The 16,464-nt window shown below is 45.0% G+C and overlaps 1 protein-coding gene across 1 annotated transcript in view; it reads right to left on the bottom strand.

Moving 5' to 3' along the window:
- RELL1 (RELT-like 1) overlaps positions 1–16,407 on the bottom strand; it is a 61,916-nt gene extending 45,509 nt beyond the window's left edge. Inside the window, exon 1 of the mRNA XM_012644503.1 lies at positions 16,199–16,407. Coding sequence (XP_012499957.1) covers positions 16,199–16,286 — 88 coding nt within the window. The 5' untranslated portion in view covers positions 16,287–16,407. The remainder of the gene's footprint in view (positions 1–16,198) is intronic.
- Positions 16,408–16,464: the final 57 nt, after the last annotated feature.

The raw sequence follows: 16,464 nt of genomic DNA, 5'->3' as shown, positions 1-16,464 counted from the left end.
AGATGGTGTCACCGGTGGAGGCAGAGAAATGAGCCGGGCAGAAGAACCAAAACGCAGACCCGATGGATGGCGTCTGCCCTGCATGTCTCACGACAACAGCACCCCACTCAGACACACCGTGGTCGAAGTCAGGGAACATAAATGGGACACAGAACTGGCAGGAAAACCCTGATTTAAGTCAAACACCTGTTTCCCCAAGTGGAGGTGGGGAAGAGAGGACGTCTCTGTCAACACTCCAATCCCTCTCACAGTCCCGGGAACACAATGGGAGCACCTTAAACATCTGGGACAGGGAACCCGGGAAAGCAGCTTCTCTCCTTCCAGAAGGGCTGCCGGCGAGTGGATCGAGTGAGTTCCCACGTTCACTGTAACTTGATAAGCAGTCCTGTTAAATCCCCGTGGGTAGGACAGAATGTCCACCGTACTCACACCCCATTTGCCAAACACCAACAGTTGTTACAAACATAAATGAGTAGACTCTTCTCAGAGTGGACAACTGACACACTCCCCGGCTTCACACACTTGCTCGGTAAGTCCTGGCTGAAAGATGGAAGTACACCAGCACGCTCCTGTGCTTTTCAAAAACGTGCTTGCCTCGGCAGCACATACACTAAAATTGGAACGATACGGAGAAAAATAAAATAAAAATAAAAAACCAAAATCAACAGAAGCTTCCAGTCTGCAAAGACTTCAAAAGAAGGCTACAAATAGCAGCACATTCCTCCACCCAGCTTTGGGAATTGGCCTTCGACTGGATTTTCATGGGACTCCATCTCACTTCAAACTGCCAGATCCATAAGGGGACTTGGCTAAAGCCACGATGACGTCCCTCACCAGAGGCCACTGCCCTCTTCCCACAGGGCTGTGATTCCTAACAGATCTGTTCACATACATCCCTTGCAAGAGGCCGAGCAAGGACTAGGTTGGAAATTATTTAAACTATGGGAGGAAGGCTAAGTAGCAAGTGCCAGAACAAAACCATCAAATGGGAGGAAGAGGACAGGCCTAGATAACCTGTTTCCAGAGAAACAGCAAGAGCAGGGGGAAGGCGGTGCTCCTTTGGGAATCAGTGAGTGAATCCCCTGGAGCTTACGGAGAGGGAGCTGGTGCAGAAGACCAATCCTTGGGGAGCTAGATCCCTGGTTTCCGGGTATGGCCCACCCCTGCCAGGGCTGGGAGTCCAGCCAAGTCATTTCCACCATGCAGAGTACACAAACTAACCACGTGGGGAAGCAAGGGATGCAGCTGAGCCGCTGGCGCAAAGCAAGGGCTTAGGAGAGGAAGCCTGGCCCGGCAGCCCACCCAGCAGAGGGAGAGAAGGATATTGACTGACCCCTGTGGAGTGTTGGGCGTTTATAATTTCCACGCCCTGGGCCTCTAGGACGCTCAATTACTTTACCACAAAGTGCTAGCAACAACTAACCTTTGCTGAGTGCCTAGTTACGTGCCTGGCATTTTTACTTGCATTATCTATTTTTTTTTTAAATCTCCAAAACTCTGAGATAGGTGTTATTAAATTCATCTTAGAAATGGAGACGATAAAGAACAAAGCATTGAAGTCAACATCATTCATGTGGGGAATGGCTGGGCCGAGATGTGAACAGAGAGGTCTGCCGCAGGCGGGGCCCAGGCAGGGCCCAGGCAGGGCCCAAAGCTGCTCCCTAAGAAGCAAGGAGGCGAAGGCAGGGCCTGCTCTCACATGGCTGCTCTGCGTTCAGTCTGCTTCCTTGCTGTGAGACTCCGGCAAGTCACTTAGCTTCTCTGTGCCTCAGTTTCCTCAGCTATAAAATGAAGATAATAGAATTGCTTCTGAGCATTAAATGAGACGAACGTGGGTTTACCTGAGTGCCTAGTACAGAGCAAGTGCTCAAGAAATGTTAGCCATTGTTGCTGTGACTATCACTCAGTGGTAATAAGTGTAAAACAGCGGCTATGCTCAGCAAGCTTACAGCTCAGCTGCAGACAGGAAACCAAACATCCAGGAAAGGACAGTGACCCCTAAGAGCCAGACTGCAGGAGGCAGTGTGTGTTAAACGTGGGGTGCAAAAGCACAAGCCCCGCAGGCGATGTGGAGCAGCAAGTGGCCGGTGCTGCGCTGCCCTGGCGGCACCACGGGGTCGGTCCCACCACCCACATCCCCGCGCAGGCCCAGAGACAGGAAGCAGATGACGACTAAACAGACAACAACAAAAGTCCTAAATAGAGGGTTTTCCAATTAGTCACAGGTTAAGTGGGGCAGTGTTCCCGCCAGACAGGCACGTAACCTGGCTTCCAAGAATACGGGGACCGGGAAAGGAAGGTGAGTGAATGCGGAGCCCCAAGGACGTGTCCCAGCTGAAGTCCTCCGGTGTGAAGTCCCCGCTATTGCTGTTAGAGAAGGAGCAAAGTAAAAGGGAATAGGAGAAAAAACAAAGGTCACTTCAGAAAGGCAAATAAAGGAAAGATTAAACAAATAATTAGGAAAACCCTAGACATAGAGGAGTTGAGTTTTTTTTAAGAGACGTTGATTTTAAGGAGAAATGAATGTGAAGCTCACTACGTGAAACCCAAAGAAGAACTCTGAAAGTCAACAGCTATCAGTGAGACACAGAAAAAACACGACCGATGATAGTTACACACTGGTGTATACTTTGTACAACTACTATTCCAAGCACTTTGCACACGTTAACTCCTTGAACCCTTACAATAACCCTATGAAGTGGGTACTATTATTTTCAACCCCATTTAGAAATGTGAAAACTACAAAACAGAGAGGTCAAGTAACTACACCAGGTCACACAGCTAGCAAGTATCAAAAGCAAGATTTTAATCTAGGAGCCTGGCTCCGGAACACCACACTTGTGCCCTACTGCCTGTGAAGTGTGAGAGCTAGCAGTTTTGACATGCAATAAAATTCCACGGAATGGGATTCTCCATAGCTCGTCTATTCTAGATACTACGTTGTTCAAGTAGTTGAGTTAGAGTCTTGAGTAGAAAATCTACAGATAATAAAATTACTCATCTAATCCAGTAATAAATAATAAATCTATAATGATAGAATGGTTTTTCCCAGTGAGTCAATTATTGGAACAGGAGGGTGCATTTAAAAGTTACATTCTCTCCCAATTTATTGATTTTTTGGTATCAAGTGTTAATTTTAAAAATATAATCCTGCTACCTCTTATAAGAAGCAAAATTAAAATGTCACCCTGATCTACATGTAACACTGTTGAAACTGTTGAGTACTTCTCAGAAATCCTAAATTTCTCTTTGACTCTTAAATGAATAGAAATACTTTGTAGGAAGGGATCAGATTTGCATATCCCACTTTGTCCAAAAGAGTCTCGATTGTTAATGAAAAATGTTAAGTGAAAAAATAAGTAAATGCAAAGCAGTATTTAGAGCTAATATGATCCCAGTTTTTATAAGGGGAAAAAGATACCAACATGTTTATAGTAATTATCTCTGAATAGCAAGATTATAAATTAATTTTACTTTCTTTTTAGTGTCTTATATCTCAGTATTTTCCACATTTTCTCTTATTTTAATTATATACGGTATAACCACAAAATGTTTTAAAAAAAAAAAAAAAGAGAGGTGGAGGCAAAGCACAGAAAAAAGAAGCCTGTTAGAAAATACCTATCAAGTATTGTCAATATTTATCTTTTCTTGATGGAATTTTGGGATTATGTTTCTACTTTTTGCAGTTTCTAAAATGTGTTGATGATAATCAGTATAGATTTTTTTTTTTAACTGTCAATAACAAAAGTCAACAAGGAGCCGTCCCCCAGCACGGTGGCTCACGCCTGTAATCCTAGCACTCTGGGAGGCTGAGGCGGGCGGATTGTTTGAGCTCAGGAGTTTGAGACCAGCCTGAGCAAGAGCGAGACCCCGTTTCTACTCAAAAAAGTAGAAAGAAATTATCTGGACAACTAAAAATATATAGAAAAAATTAGCCGGGCGTGGTGGCACATGCCTGTAGTCCCAGCTACTCAGGAGGCTGAGGCAGGAGGATCGCTTGAGCCCAGGAGTTTGAGGTTGCTGTGAGCTAGGCTGACGCCACGGCACTCACTCTAGCCAGGGGCAACAGAGTGAGACTCTGTCTCAAAAAAAATAAATAAGGAGCTGTCATTACTATTAGGTTGAACCATATGAAATTGTAGGTCAAAAATGTCAAACATTGGCAATTAATATGGTTCAATCTAATCGTAATATTAATGCTGTAAAGGTAAACCAGGACACTGAAAATCCCTTAGTAAAGAGACTACCTAAAACTACAATCCATACTACTGACATACTAGATATTTCTACTGACAAGGAGGCAGAGACCACACTAAACTACAAATTCTTTTGTCTATACCACAGAAAACATGGGTCAAAGAAAAACACATATTGGTCTGGGAGGCCAAGGTAGGAGGATCACTTGAGCTCAGGAGTTGAAGACCAGCCTGAGCAAGAGTAAGGCCCTGTCTCTACTAAAAATAGAAAAATTAGCTGAGCATTGTGTGTGTTCCTGTATTCCCAGCAGCTTGAGAGGCTCAAGGCAGGAGGGATCCCTTGAGCCTAGGAGTTTGAGGTTGCAGTGAGCTGTGATAATGCCACTGTACTCTACCAAGAGTGACAGAGTGAGACTCTGTCTCTTTAAAAAAACAAAAAAACACACATAGTGGTATAATTTCTGCTTTATTACACTCTAAAATACAAGGTAAATACATAAACAGTAAGACACTGCCTGATACTTTTTTTCTTTCCCACTAATTTTTTAAAAATGCCTTTGAGCCTTTATCTAAATAGTAAACCATGTAATTTCAAAGAGATTATTCCAATCATGCAATGTTTTAAAATTATGAGTTGGTTTTTCCCCACAGGAAAGACTTGACTGTTTCATTTTTCCAAAACCCAATTCTTCAACACCACTTGGATGCCCTATAATTCAATTAGATTCTGACACTGCCGGGAGTTAGTGCAGTCCCACCAGACTGCCCCCACTTCAGACGCCAGCCACAAAGGGGTCCAGGCTAACCACACTTCTGCCTGGCTGACCAATCGGGGCTTCCCACGACCCTCCTCGGGTTCAGCGATTTGCTGGAATGACTCGCAGAATTCAGGAAAGTGCTATACTTATGATTAGTTTTATTATGGAGGATACAACTCTGCAAGAGCCAAATGGAAGAGATGCACAGGGCAAGGGATGGCTGGGGGCCGGGGGCTGGGGGCCGGGGACGGGGGCGGGGCATGGCGACAACAGCGCTTCCAAGCTCCTGCCAGGCGGCTGTCCTCCCAGCACATCCGTGTGGTCACCAGCCCCGAGCCCCCGAGCCCCCAAGCCTCCTTGTTACAGAGCGCTTACTCAAGTTCCACTACGCAGGTGTGACTAGACCACTGGCTACTGGTGACTGAACCCAATCTCCAGCCCCTCTCCCTTCCCCAGGATCAGAGGGTAGTCCTTGCAGTTCCAACCCTCTAATCACATGGTTTGTTCCCCCAGCAACTAGCCCTCATCCTGAAGCTTGCTAGGGACCCACTGAAAGTCCAAGAGTCACCTCAGTAGCAAAAACACAGGCATGGTCTAAAGGGGCTCATTATGAATAACAAGAGATGCTCCTACCACTCCAGAAATTCCAAGGGTCTTTTTCTGTAAGAGTTCTGTGCGAGGAATCAGGGACAAAGACCAAATAGATACATTTTTTATTATGCCACATTGACTCAAAGTCAAGAGTCACTAATATGTCAAGATGCAGCACTAAATCAGCGTGGAAAAGTCCAACTGTTCTATCATATGGTTCAAGCAAAAAAATTCTGTCCCACTCCTTCAGGTCTTCTGCCGTTTCTGTGCCTTCCCCACCACCCAGAAACTAAGATGGGCCGAGCCGAGCGTCTGTTTAACTGCCGTTTCCATGATATGTAGGCACTGCACGTGTACTAACTTACTTTCAAACTGGTTATTTTTCCTCCCCCCCAAATCTATCCCATCACATTATAAGAAATTAAGGGACTGAGAAAATGGACTTGCCAGCAGTGACAGAGCGATGGCGGCCCTGGCCACGCAGGGTTTTATACGTCATCCCGGTGCTGATCTGCACGTGTTAGTCACAGGCTGCCCAAACACTGACAGCCCTCCTGACTCGGAGAGAAGCAAACAACGAGGACAGGACCAACAGCAAGGCTAAAAAATAAACATTTCACCAGTAGTCTCCTAAAAATAAATGTTTAACAGTTAAGAATTCAGTAGTCAAGCTGATTTGTACAATTTCAGAGGGTTTACTGTAACTTAAGACGGATGGGGGGAGGGGATGACAAAAAAAGACAGATACATAATTAGCTTTTACCATTAACGAGCACTTCTTGGCTTTCACACCATCAAGACTAGACACACCGCACTTCACAGGTCCCGTTTCTCAGCACTCCTTAGACTTCGAAAAAGCATTTCTAGCTGTGTATCACATGTCTTGTTACACTACATGGATCATATCTGGATTACTTACAAAGGCCTGTATTATTCATTGATGGCCCCCCTCCCCACTGCCCCCACAGAAAAGGAAGCGGAACAGCAATCTCAACGGCGTGGCGGACAGGATGGGCAGCTCAGCGTCATCCGGGGCTCTTGTGTCACACGGCAATGCCTGAGGGCCTCTCTGGTCCCCTCTCCGCCACTCCACCAGGTCCTCAGCCCCACCGCCTACACGCTCAAGTGCGCTGTTTCAGGAGCTCCTCACCGAGGCTCAGCCTCAGCGCATGCGACTACTTGTGCTGCGGGACCTCTGTCCACACCCAGTCTGCACTGACCTTTCCATTCCTACCTCCACGCCTTTGCACAGGCTGTTTCTTTTGCTCAGCACACCGTCCCCTACGCTCCCTCCCTTTAAGGTCCACTTATAATGCCAAGTTTCAGGCTATGAAGTCTTTTCCATCTCTCTTATCAGAAGGAAAGTCTCCCTCCTTTGATCCCACACACCTCGTCTGCAGTTCTCTGAATCCAGCAAACACACTCTCCCTTACACTATAATGACTTGTGTCCATAGCTTATCTCCCCCTTCTCAATCACAAGTCCATGGAGGACAGAAACCAACTTTGTTGTTCATTTCACATACCTACACAACACCTACTAAGGAAAACCTCAAGTTTAAATTAATTGCGCACTGTAAGGAATACCTACAAGTTTTACCCGCAAAGACTGTGAGCCGGCAATCATGCATGCGAAATGAGTTTCACCTTCAAAACCCAGCTTCTTGGCTCTGTCATATAATTTTTTTTTTTTTTTTGAGACAGAGTCTCACTATGTTGCCTGGGCTCGAGTGCTGTGGCGTCGGCCTAGCTCACAGCAACTTCGAACTCCTGGGCTCCAGCCATCCCCCTCCCTCAGCCTCCCAAGTAGCTGGGACTACAGGCATGCGCCACCAAGCCCGGCTAATTTTTTCTATATATATATTTTAGTTGTCCAGATCATTTCTTTCTATTTTTTAGTAGAGACAGGGTCTCACTCTTGCTCAGGCTGGTCTCGAACTCCTGACCTTGAGCGATCCACCCGCCTCGGCCTCCTAGAGTGCTAGGATTACAGGTATGAGCCACCGCGCCCGGCCGTCTGTCATATAACTTTAAACAATGTCCCAATGCCTCCGTTTTTCTTGTGATGGTTGTTTTCTGTTTACCTTTAGTAGAGGGGAAGAGGATGGAAAGAACTGAGGAAGCAGTAAGCACGCATGCCACACAAGCCTACAGCACAAATGTGCAAAGAAAAATGAAGGAATGCCTGCTCATTAGCCATCTGCCACTCCACCAATGCCAGGAAATTCCGGGCTGCTGGTTTTTATGATGTGGATAATTCACATGATTGTGTTGGGGACTTCCAGCCATGAAGTACTGTTAGAACATTTGGAAATTAGTGTTCCCAAGTCACACCATGAGACAGAAAGCCCAGGGAACTCTTCAAACTTCCACCCCTTAGAGGACTCTCAGAGAACCACTCCGCGTTTGTGTGTATGCATGGGGAAGCAAGGCTTAGCATGTTATCAGAATCAGAAGGAATTTTTTGTTTGTTTTTAACCCTATCTATCTTGTGACATGTTATGTGCAGGCTCTTTAGAAATCTTCAATCACTCAGCTAAACTTATCTGGCCAATTAAGAAGGGTAATGTCATAATTGTCTAATTTGTGTCTTTTTAGGAAACTGAAATCGATTTTTCCTTAATATCTCCCTCATGCCAAAATTTCATAAATATCATTTCTAAACCTAATGACATGTAAACTGAATTACCCGATCCACATATTTACTCTAAAAGCAAGCAATTTCTGAAGAATTCCTAAGATAATTGCCCATTTTTCACTAAAAACCTACATTCAGTTTATGACTTTGTTTTCTCTTTAAGTAGATGGACCTACAATGAAAAAGTTCAAAAGCAAATTAAATATAAAACTTTCCTTCTACCAGTGGTGAGTGCACAGAACACATGCGATCTCATATAACGCAAAGAGCATTTGAGAAAAATAAACAGCATGAAGCTTTGGCTTCCCCTCCTCTGTGTCTTAAGCAAGAGGTTTCCCTTCTCTTCATCTTGGTTATCCCTTATAAGTCTCAGCTTTCTCATCTCTACAAAACAGAAAGCACAACTTGTTCCTCAGAGTGGTTGCAGGAATTAAATTTGATCAAGCAATCAAATATTGAGCACGTCTCCGGCTCAGCTTCCTCAAGGAGTTCTAGGTAGACAAAACACACACAGTGGAAACAACCTCATATAACTGAGGGTTAAATAACATGGAAAGGATGCAAGATGTATCCACAGACTCATGAACATGTACATTCACAGGAGGCGACAGAGCCAGTGAGAAAACGTAGGAAAGGTTTCCTGGAAGTGTTATCTTTGATCTCAGCTTGAAGGATGAGCAGAGGACAGGATATGGACAGCCCTGAGAAGAGAGGAAGGACTTCCAGGTAAAGAGGGACATAACTCACCTACTTTTTCCTCCTCTCATCTCTCCCACTCTCCTGCTCACGCTTGATGCTTAGCCAGTGTCACCTGGAAATGTGACAGAAAAGCCAATTCTCCAGCCCCATCCCAGACCCACTGACTCAGCCACTCTGGGCCTGGGCCCAGCCATCTGCGTTTGAACCAGCCCTCTGCGTGGGCTCCTGCACGCTAAGTTTGGGAACATTGCTGTAGCTCTGCTTGCTCTTACCTCCTCTGTCAATGACCACTACCAGTTCTTTTCACCTGGCTAACTCCTCCAAAGTTGCAGGTGTAAATTTAAACTTCATTTCCTCTAGAAAGCTTGCCCAGCCTGCACTGGAGTCTCGTTTCTCCACCCATGTCCCACCCCAGCCCCAGGTTAGGTACTCTGGTTCTGTGCCGCTTTCCTCATCAAAGTATTAATACTAATGACACTTTATCATTTTGCTTGTTTAATTAATTGTCTTCCCTGCTAGCTCCTAAAGGAAGGGACTCAGTCTATTTTGCTCACATGGCTTTATTCCCAGTGCCATGCACTTTGTTGGTATTTGCTGAATGAATAAATAAGGAATTAATCCATGAAATAATTGGTTCTGAATTATATAATGCATCATAAAATTAGGAATATGATATATATACAATTAATAGATGCATTTGAAGTTCTGCTTGTAGAAATACAACTGAATTTAGTTGTCTTTGAAAAGAACTTCATGAATGGATCTGGGTTTTGAAAACCTTCACACTGAAAATTTTCACTAACACTTCCTATTGATGGCACACCATAGCCACCTAATAAAGCAGTACTTGCTTACTTGTTAGTTAACCAATTGGGTTAACTAAATAAACCAATTGGTGAATTTCCCAAAGTTCTTCCAAAAGAAAGTGTCACATTCTACCCATGTAAAGTAATGGTTTCCTTCCTTCTTTCTCTTCCTCCTTGCCTTATTTTGGCAGCCAATGGCTCTGCCACACGACTCCCCCGCCTCCCAGGAGAACTCTCTGCCAAGGGAGTCCCCTGCCTGGGGCACTACCCAAGACCCCCCCCACACCCGCCCGACCCCCTTGCCCTTTCCACAACCGGCACCAGCACCCAGGGCTCAGGAGCCAGAGGTGATAGGGGACCTCTCAGGTAATTGCAGAAGGCCAGAAAGGAAAATCCTGGAGTGGTTAGGAACCTTGTCTCATCCTTTAGCTATCACAGCATGGTACCCGGTCAAGGTCAAATGATAATAATATACTTTTCTGGCAATTATGTGCCAAACACTATGCCAAGCACTCGCTTGTTTTATCTTATGTGATTGTCACGACCACCCCATGAGGCAGCTCAGCCATGTCTTCTCCATAATACAGATAAGGAAAGTGGTTTAAAGACATTTTTTCTCTGTACAATAGTGCTTTTATTGTTTTATTAGTGGTTGGAATGCAGTTATACACGGGAGTGTACAAACAAAATCGGAGAGGGGGCATAGGATAGGGCTGGCAGCTGGCACAGGGAACGGGCGACCCCAGGCTAGGGAATTCTCCGTTTCAGATGCTGGGACCGTGTCAATGAGCAAAGCCAAGAAGTCAGGGCCCTCAGGGTATTGCAAATGGAAGCGGAAAACCAGGTCCCCTGAGTTCAACAAGCTTGGCTAAAGGATCCTCAAGGTAAGATAACTGGCCCCTCTACCCCTCCACCCTCCAGAAAGTCCCTTGGGTGGATTCAGTTTCTCTTACAAAGAGAACTGTGTCAATAACTGGCAGAGGAAAGCAGAAGAGAAGAGAAATTCAGCCCAAACTTTCCATCTACCCATCAAGTTTCCACTATAATGGGCGCCCATCCATAAAGCCACCTGGAATAAAAGACACCTCAGCTTTTTCGAGGTATCTTTATTTTATTAGATTCCACACTACAATACCAAAGTAGCGCTTCTTTTTCTGAAGTGCCACTCATTTAAGGACCTATTTTCTCCATAGGATATTCTGCTATTTTCAGCAGTTTTACATTTGGCTCCCAACACACAGATGAGTCACAGAAGAGCAAATGCAGGCCATAATCCCTTATCTAAAAACCCAGAGGTCAGATGTGCTTCGAAATTCAAACTTTATGATTCTAGAAGGGTAATGCAATGCGTTTAACACACATTAGGTAACACTCAACAATCAAATTCAAGGCCGGGCACAGTGGCTCATGCCTGTAATCCTAGCACTCCGGGAGGCTGAGGGAGGAGCATCGCTTGAGCCTAGGAGTTTGAGGTTGCAGGGAGCTATGATGACACCACTGCACTCTAGCTCGGGTGACAGAACGAGACTCCATCTCAAAAAAAAAATCAAATTCATTAATATTATTGCAGCAAAACATATGAACATTCAAACTAAGTGAGAGAAATGTATACTACAGAACCTCACAATGGTTCAGGTTAAGATTTACCACCTCTAGAGTATGCCAAAAGCCTACAAAAAGCTTTTGTTTTCAGAGCTTTTCACATTTAAGAATTGTCCATAAAGGATTATAGACATGTGCAAATGGCTCAAATACTAGTAAAAAAGTCAACGTGCTAGTAATCAAAGATGTACAAATTAAAACAATTAAAGTACTAACTTTTGCATAACAAATATGTTTTTCAGAGAAAATGCCAAGAGTATGAAAATCAAGTCGTTTCAACCACTGCTGTGAGAATGTAAATTAGGACAACCTTCAGAATCAACACTGTGTCATCAATGGCCTCAAAAATGTGAACACCTTTGTACCCCCCAAACTGCCTTTTCAGAAACCCATTTTTTGTGCAATTCATCTGATATTTAGATAAAGACTTATGCACAAAGATGTACACTGAAACAATGTGAAGTCACTTAAAAATAATTACCAAATGAAATCTCCTGAGAGGGGGAACAGTGAGGTAAAATACATGAATCCATTTACTGGAACATTACACAGCCATTTTTTGAGTGTGTGGGGAAATGGAGAAACTTTTATGTGTAAAAAAGGTGAAAAGGCAGGATACAAAGTTGTATTGCACTACGATCCCATCCAAGCTAAGAAGGCATAGAAGACCAGAGTGAAATATGCTAATGAGGGGCGTGCCTTACCGTAATGGGATCAAAGGTAATTCTCTTCCCTTCCCCCCACAAACTTTAAATCTTTTAGGAGGATTTTCCAAAAATACCTAGAACATGGTATTTTGAGACTCCCAGTCAATGGCAGCAAACTCATTAATCTGAGATGTCACTCTGGGCTTTTATTAAAATTACAATGAACCTATCATTGCAAAGCCATCACCACCTCCTGAATGAAAATATTATACGTGGTCTACATTTATTAGATAGTTTAAATGACATTATACTATAAATCAAGCCTAATGGGCACTTTTGGGAAGAAATGCAATTTAAGAAAAAAAAAACATACACAGGATAAAAGGTACATGCCACTTTGCCATTTACCAAGACTTTTCAGAGATAACAGCTCATTTGAACATCTCTAGCAGGCAGTGAGGCAAACACAGGACTTGGCACAGTGCCCATTTATAGGTGAGGAAGCGGACACAGAAAGAACCACGATCTCCAAGTGCCAGAATCTCTTCTTGACTTTTGACTTCGAGTCCAGGGCTCTGACTTAAAGACCGGTGCTCTTTCCACTATACATGCCATTATCCTATTACTCAGTAATGTTTTTACAAATATCTTAGAATAAAAAGAATTTTCTTCCTCAAAAGAAAAACAAAATGGTTTAGTAATAATATGAATGGCTTCAGAATCAAACAGATCTGACTCAACGTCAAAATTCAACTTACACATTTGAGTGACTTTCTCAACGTAACTTCTCAGAGACTCCATTTCTTCATCTACAAACACAGGAATAAAATTACCTACATAGCTGACAGGGTGTTTTAAGAATGAAATGATCTGAGTACTTAGACAACTGCTTGGCAGAAAACAGGTAAAAACAAACATTGAATTCCTTCTTCCAAAAACAATAAAGTATCTATAGTGTACTAACTCCAAATTCCAAGTTTGCTTTGTGGAAGCCACACCAGATTCATGATTCTACCGGCTTTCAGCAGCACACCAAATCTTTACAATTACTGAAGTAAGTGCCCTAAATTATTAGGAACCACTCAACATAACAGTTTTAACCAATGACAATTTAATTCATTCTTTCGGTCAGTTTTAAATGACTTCTGTATTGTCCCAATATGTAATTCAACTTCAACATGTGAGCCAAACAATTCTTTAAAAAGTAACAATGAAATTTTTTGTTTGTTATCACCTAGGGCTTTGATCTCTCACATTCAAATTCAACTATTCAAATGCCCAAATAGTTTGCTTGATTCATTTCTTTTTTGGAGGGTGGAGAGAGGGAATAACAGTCACTTCTCAAATTTTTCATTTCCTTTTTAAATTAAATCTGGGCATGGAACCCCAAGCTCCAAGGGGTGCTTTTTCAAAACCTTCTGTACACTATGTATTATGTGATGTACAGCTTGGCAGCTACCTGGCCAAAGGGAGAGCCCAGAATTTAATAAAGCTCATCTTTAGCATTGAAATGAGGAGTCAGAGGGCTGGACAGAAGCCCACAGAGCCCAAGGGGAGTATATTTCTCATCTCACCAGCCCCTGGGCCTTTTCCACCCACTCCTTCCTTACTCGAGGGCTGTGCCCACTGCCTGGTAGAGAAACTAATAAACCGTAAGGTTGAGTAACCAGAGAATTTAAGGGCATAAATAAGCCAAGATGTGGAAAATCATCCTTTCAGGTGTTTGCGGTGTACACTTTCAAATGCTGCTACTAAGAAACCGAAGTTTAATGAGATTCTTCTACTAGGAAGGAAGTGAAAGAAACATTGCCACTATCCACCTTGAAGCTATCTGCCCTTCTTTTCTGTACTTCACAACTTCTGATAACCACATGCTCACAACTTTACGATGTCCTAAACTCTCTCTCTGAGAATCTCGGCCAGATTGCTGAGGCTGATTCATGTTCTATTATCTCTCTGGGGGGTAGTGGGGTACAACGGAAAGAGAAAGAACTTTGGAATCAAGCATGCTGTGTTGATATATACAAAGATACACTCCCCCTCCCCCTTCTGGTGGTTCTGCTTCTCTGATTGAATGCCAACTGATACATGCTGGGCAGTTATTTACCCTCTCTAGCCTCAGTCGCCTCACTGGAAATAACTACTTCATATGGTTATGAGAAATAAGTTTAAAAATGCATACGAAATACTCAACCCAAAGCCTGGCACATAGTAGGCATTTAACATTACACCTCATCTCTTTCTTCCTACTTCCCTAAGCTCAGCCTACAAACTTTAACATAGTGTTTGATTCCAAGGGGATCAAACGTTGGCTAATCAGGCCATCTTCTCTTTATACAGGCCTCAAGACAGGCTGGCAAATTTGTCTTCTGAATCCTTTTCTTTTTAGGCACTGCATTCTTCTTACACATTAACTTTCATCAAAAAGGGTACTGTGGTCTGGGCGCAGTGGCTCACGCCTGTAATCCTAGTACTCTGGGAGGCCGAGGTGGGTGGATCGCTCAAGGTCAGGAGTTCAAGATCAGCCTGAACAAGAGCAAGACTCCATCTCTACTAAAAAATAGAAAGAAATGATCTGGAAAACTAAAAATATATATATACAGAAAAAATTAGCCGGGCATGGTGGCACATGCCTGTAGTCCCAGCTACTCAGGAGACTGAGGCAGGAGGATCGCTTGAGCCCAGGAATTTGACGACGCTGTGAGCTAGGCTGACGCCACCGAACTCTAGCCTGGGCAACAGAGTGAGACTCTGTCTCAAAAAAAAAAAAAAAAAAGGTACTGTGCAATTAGATGAGAGCTTTCTTCAACCACATTCCAGTCCTGAGACCTGGGTGTTGCTCAGAGATCCAACAAACACAAACCCACTCTAGGGATGGATTTCTCTCCTGCTGATGGCTCATTACATGCATCATGTGCTGGATTCTTAGCAATTTCACTCCCAGATTAAGCTCCTTTCCAAATTCTAGGGCAAATGACTCTAGCCTGCTAAGGACTGTCTACCACCTTGGGTCCAACTTGAACCTGATTATGCACCTACATGTCCCAGCAATGAAACCCAAGACGAAAACCAGAATCTCCCATCCAAGAAAACATGTCACTAGCTGCCATTTCCCCGGGGGTGGATGGCTGAAGGAAATGCTGGGTCTGCTAATAAAGATTCTTCAGTGGACATACTAGCCATCTCGTTCCCTTCCTTACCTGCTCTGGATTCCATGAAAAAGTGAAAGCCAAAGTAATAAGTCAGTTTAAAAGCTGTAAGTGACTGGAATGTTCTCAGGAGGAAGAACAGAGTATGTATTTTTATGGAGGAGACAGTCACGTTGGAAAACTTCCATGTGCTTATTATTTGGACCTAAGGGGGAGCTACCCCTGAAGGCAAGCTTGGGAGAGCTTGCTGAGGTAAGATTCCAAGCCCTGGTAACCCCAAATGGCCTAGAAGGTATAAGATTTTTGTTTTTTGGTTTTTTTTACCTACAGCTGTGCGGTGGCAATTAAGAGGGGGACAGCGGTAAGGAATCCCTGGGGTCTGTAATTATAATAACAAGAATGTGAAACAGGGCTTCGGTAAACGTTATACCTCCTCTTAAGAAATCTCAATTTAAAACTCCCGGTCCTAAGTTCTTCGTTGGGGACTACACATTGGCATCTCTTCGAGTGGCTTCCTGCCCTGACCACAGAAGGTTCCTTTTGCGATGACAGGAATCGACACAAAGAAAAAAATGTAAGTTTACAAACGCGCCTTCCCTTTTTCCAAGCCTGATTTATCGAGGATATATGAAAAGAAATCTGGACTCCTTGACCTGCCACAAAAATCCATTAGCCGCTAAAATAAATGAAAACTTAGAAAGAAACTGGAACTCCTCAAGGTTTTAAGACATTAAAAAAGAGGGGGAGGGAGGCGGCGACAGCGCACCCGGTCCTCAGTGTCACGATGTTCCGCTCGCCGGGCCTCCGAGGACCAGGCGGCAGGAAGGGGGTGCGCGGGGTTCCGAGGCGCGCGGCCTGGTCCCTGCAACCCGCACAGCCCAGGGGTGGGTGCAGGTCCTCAGAGGAGGCCGGGGGCGGGAAGGCGGGAGCCGGGTAGGCGGGAAGGGAGGGACAGGAGCCGTCGCCGCGCGCCGCGCCCTGCCCGGGCCACCCCAGGAAAGCCAGATGGTCGGCGCCGGGATCCCGCGGCGGTGCCAGGACGCGGACCCGCTTCCTTCCGCACTCCAGGAACCCGGCGCAGCCCGGGCGCCCCGGCCCCGACGGGGCACTCACCCGGGGCCACCAGCGGCGAACTCACGGCGCCTCCCACGAAGACAGCGCCGGCGAGGACGGCGGACCTCCGGAGTCCCCGCGGAGTCATCGCCGCGACCCTTCGCCCTGCTCCCCCAGGGCGCCGCGTCCCGCAGTCTGGCCGGCAGCGCAGCTCGGGAGCAGGCGGACCCACCGAGTGGCCGGGCTCGGCCCCCGCGCGCGGCTAACCCCGCCCCGCCTTGGCCCCGCCCACGTCGGCTCGGTCCCGCCCCCCGCCGCGCCCCGGG

The sequence above is a fragment of the Propithecus coquereli genome, unplaced genomic scaffold (assembly GCF_000956105.1).
Source record: "Propithecus coquereli isolate 6110/MARCELLA unplaced genomic scaffold, Pcoq_1.0 Scaffold213, whole genome shotgun sequence".
NCBI lineage: Eukaryota > Metazoa > Chordata > Mammalia > Primates > Indriidae > Propithecus > Propithecus coquereli.
This window is presented reverse-complemented; position numbering and strand designations above follow the sequence as displayed.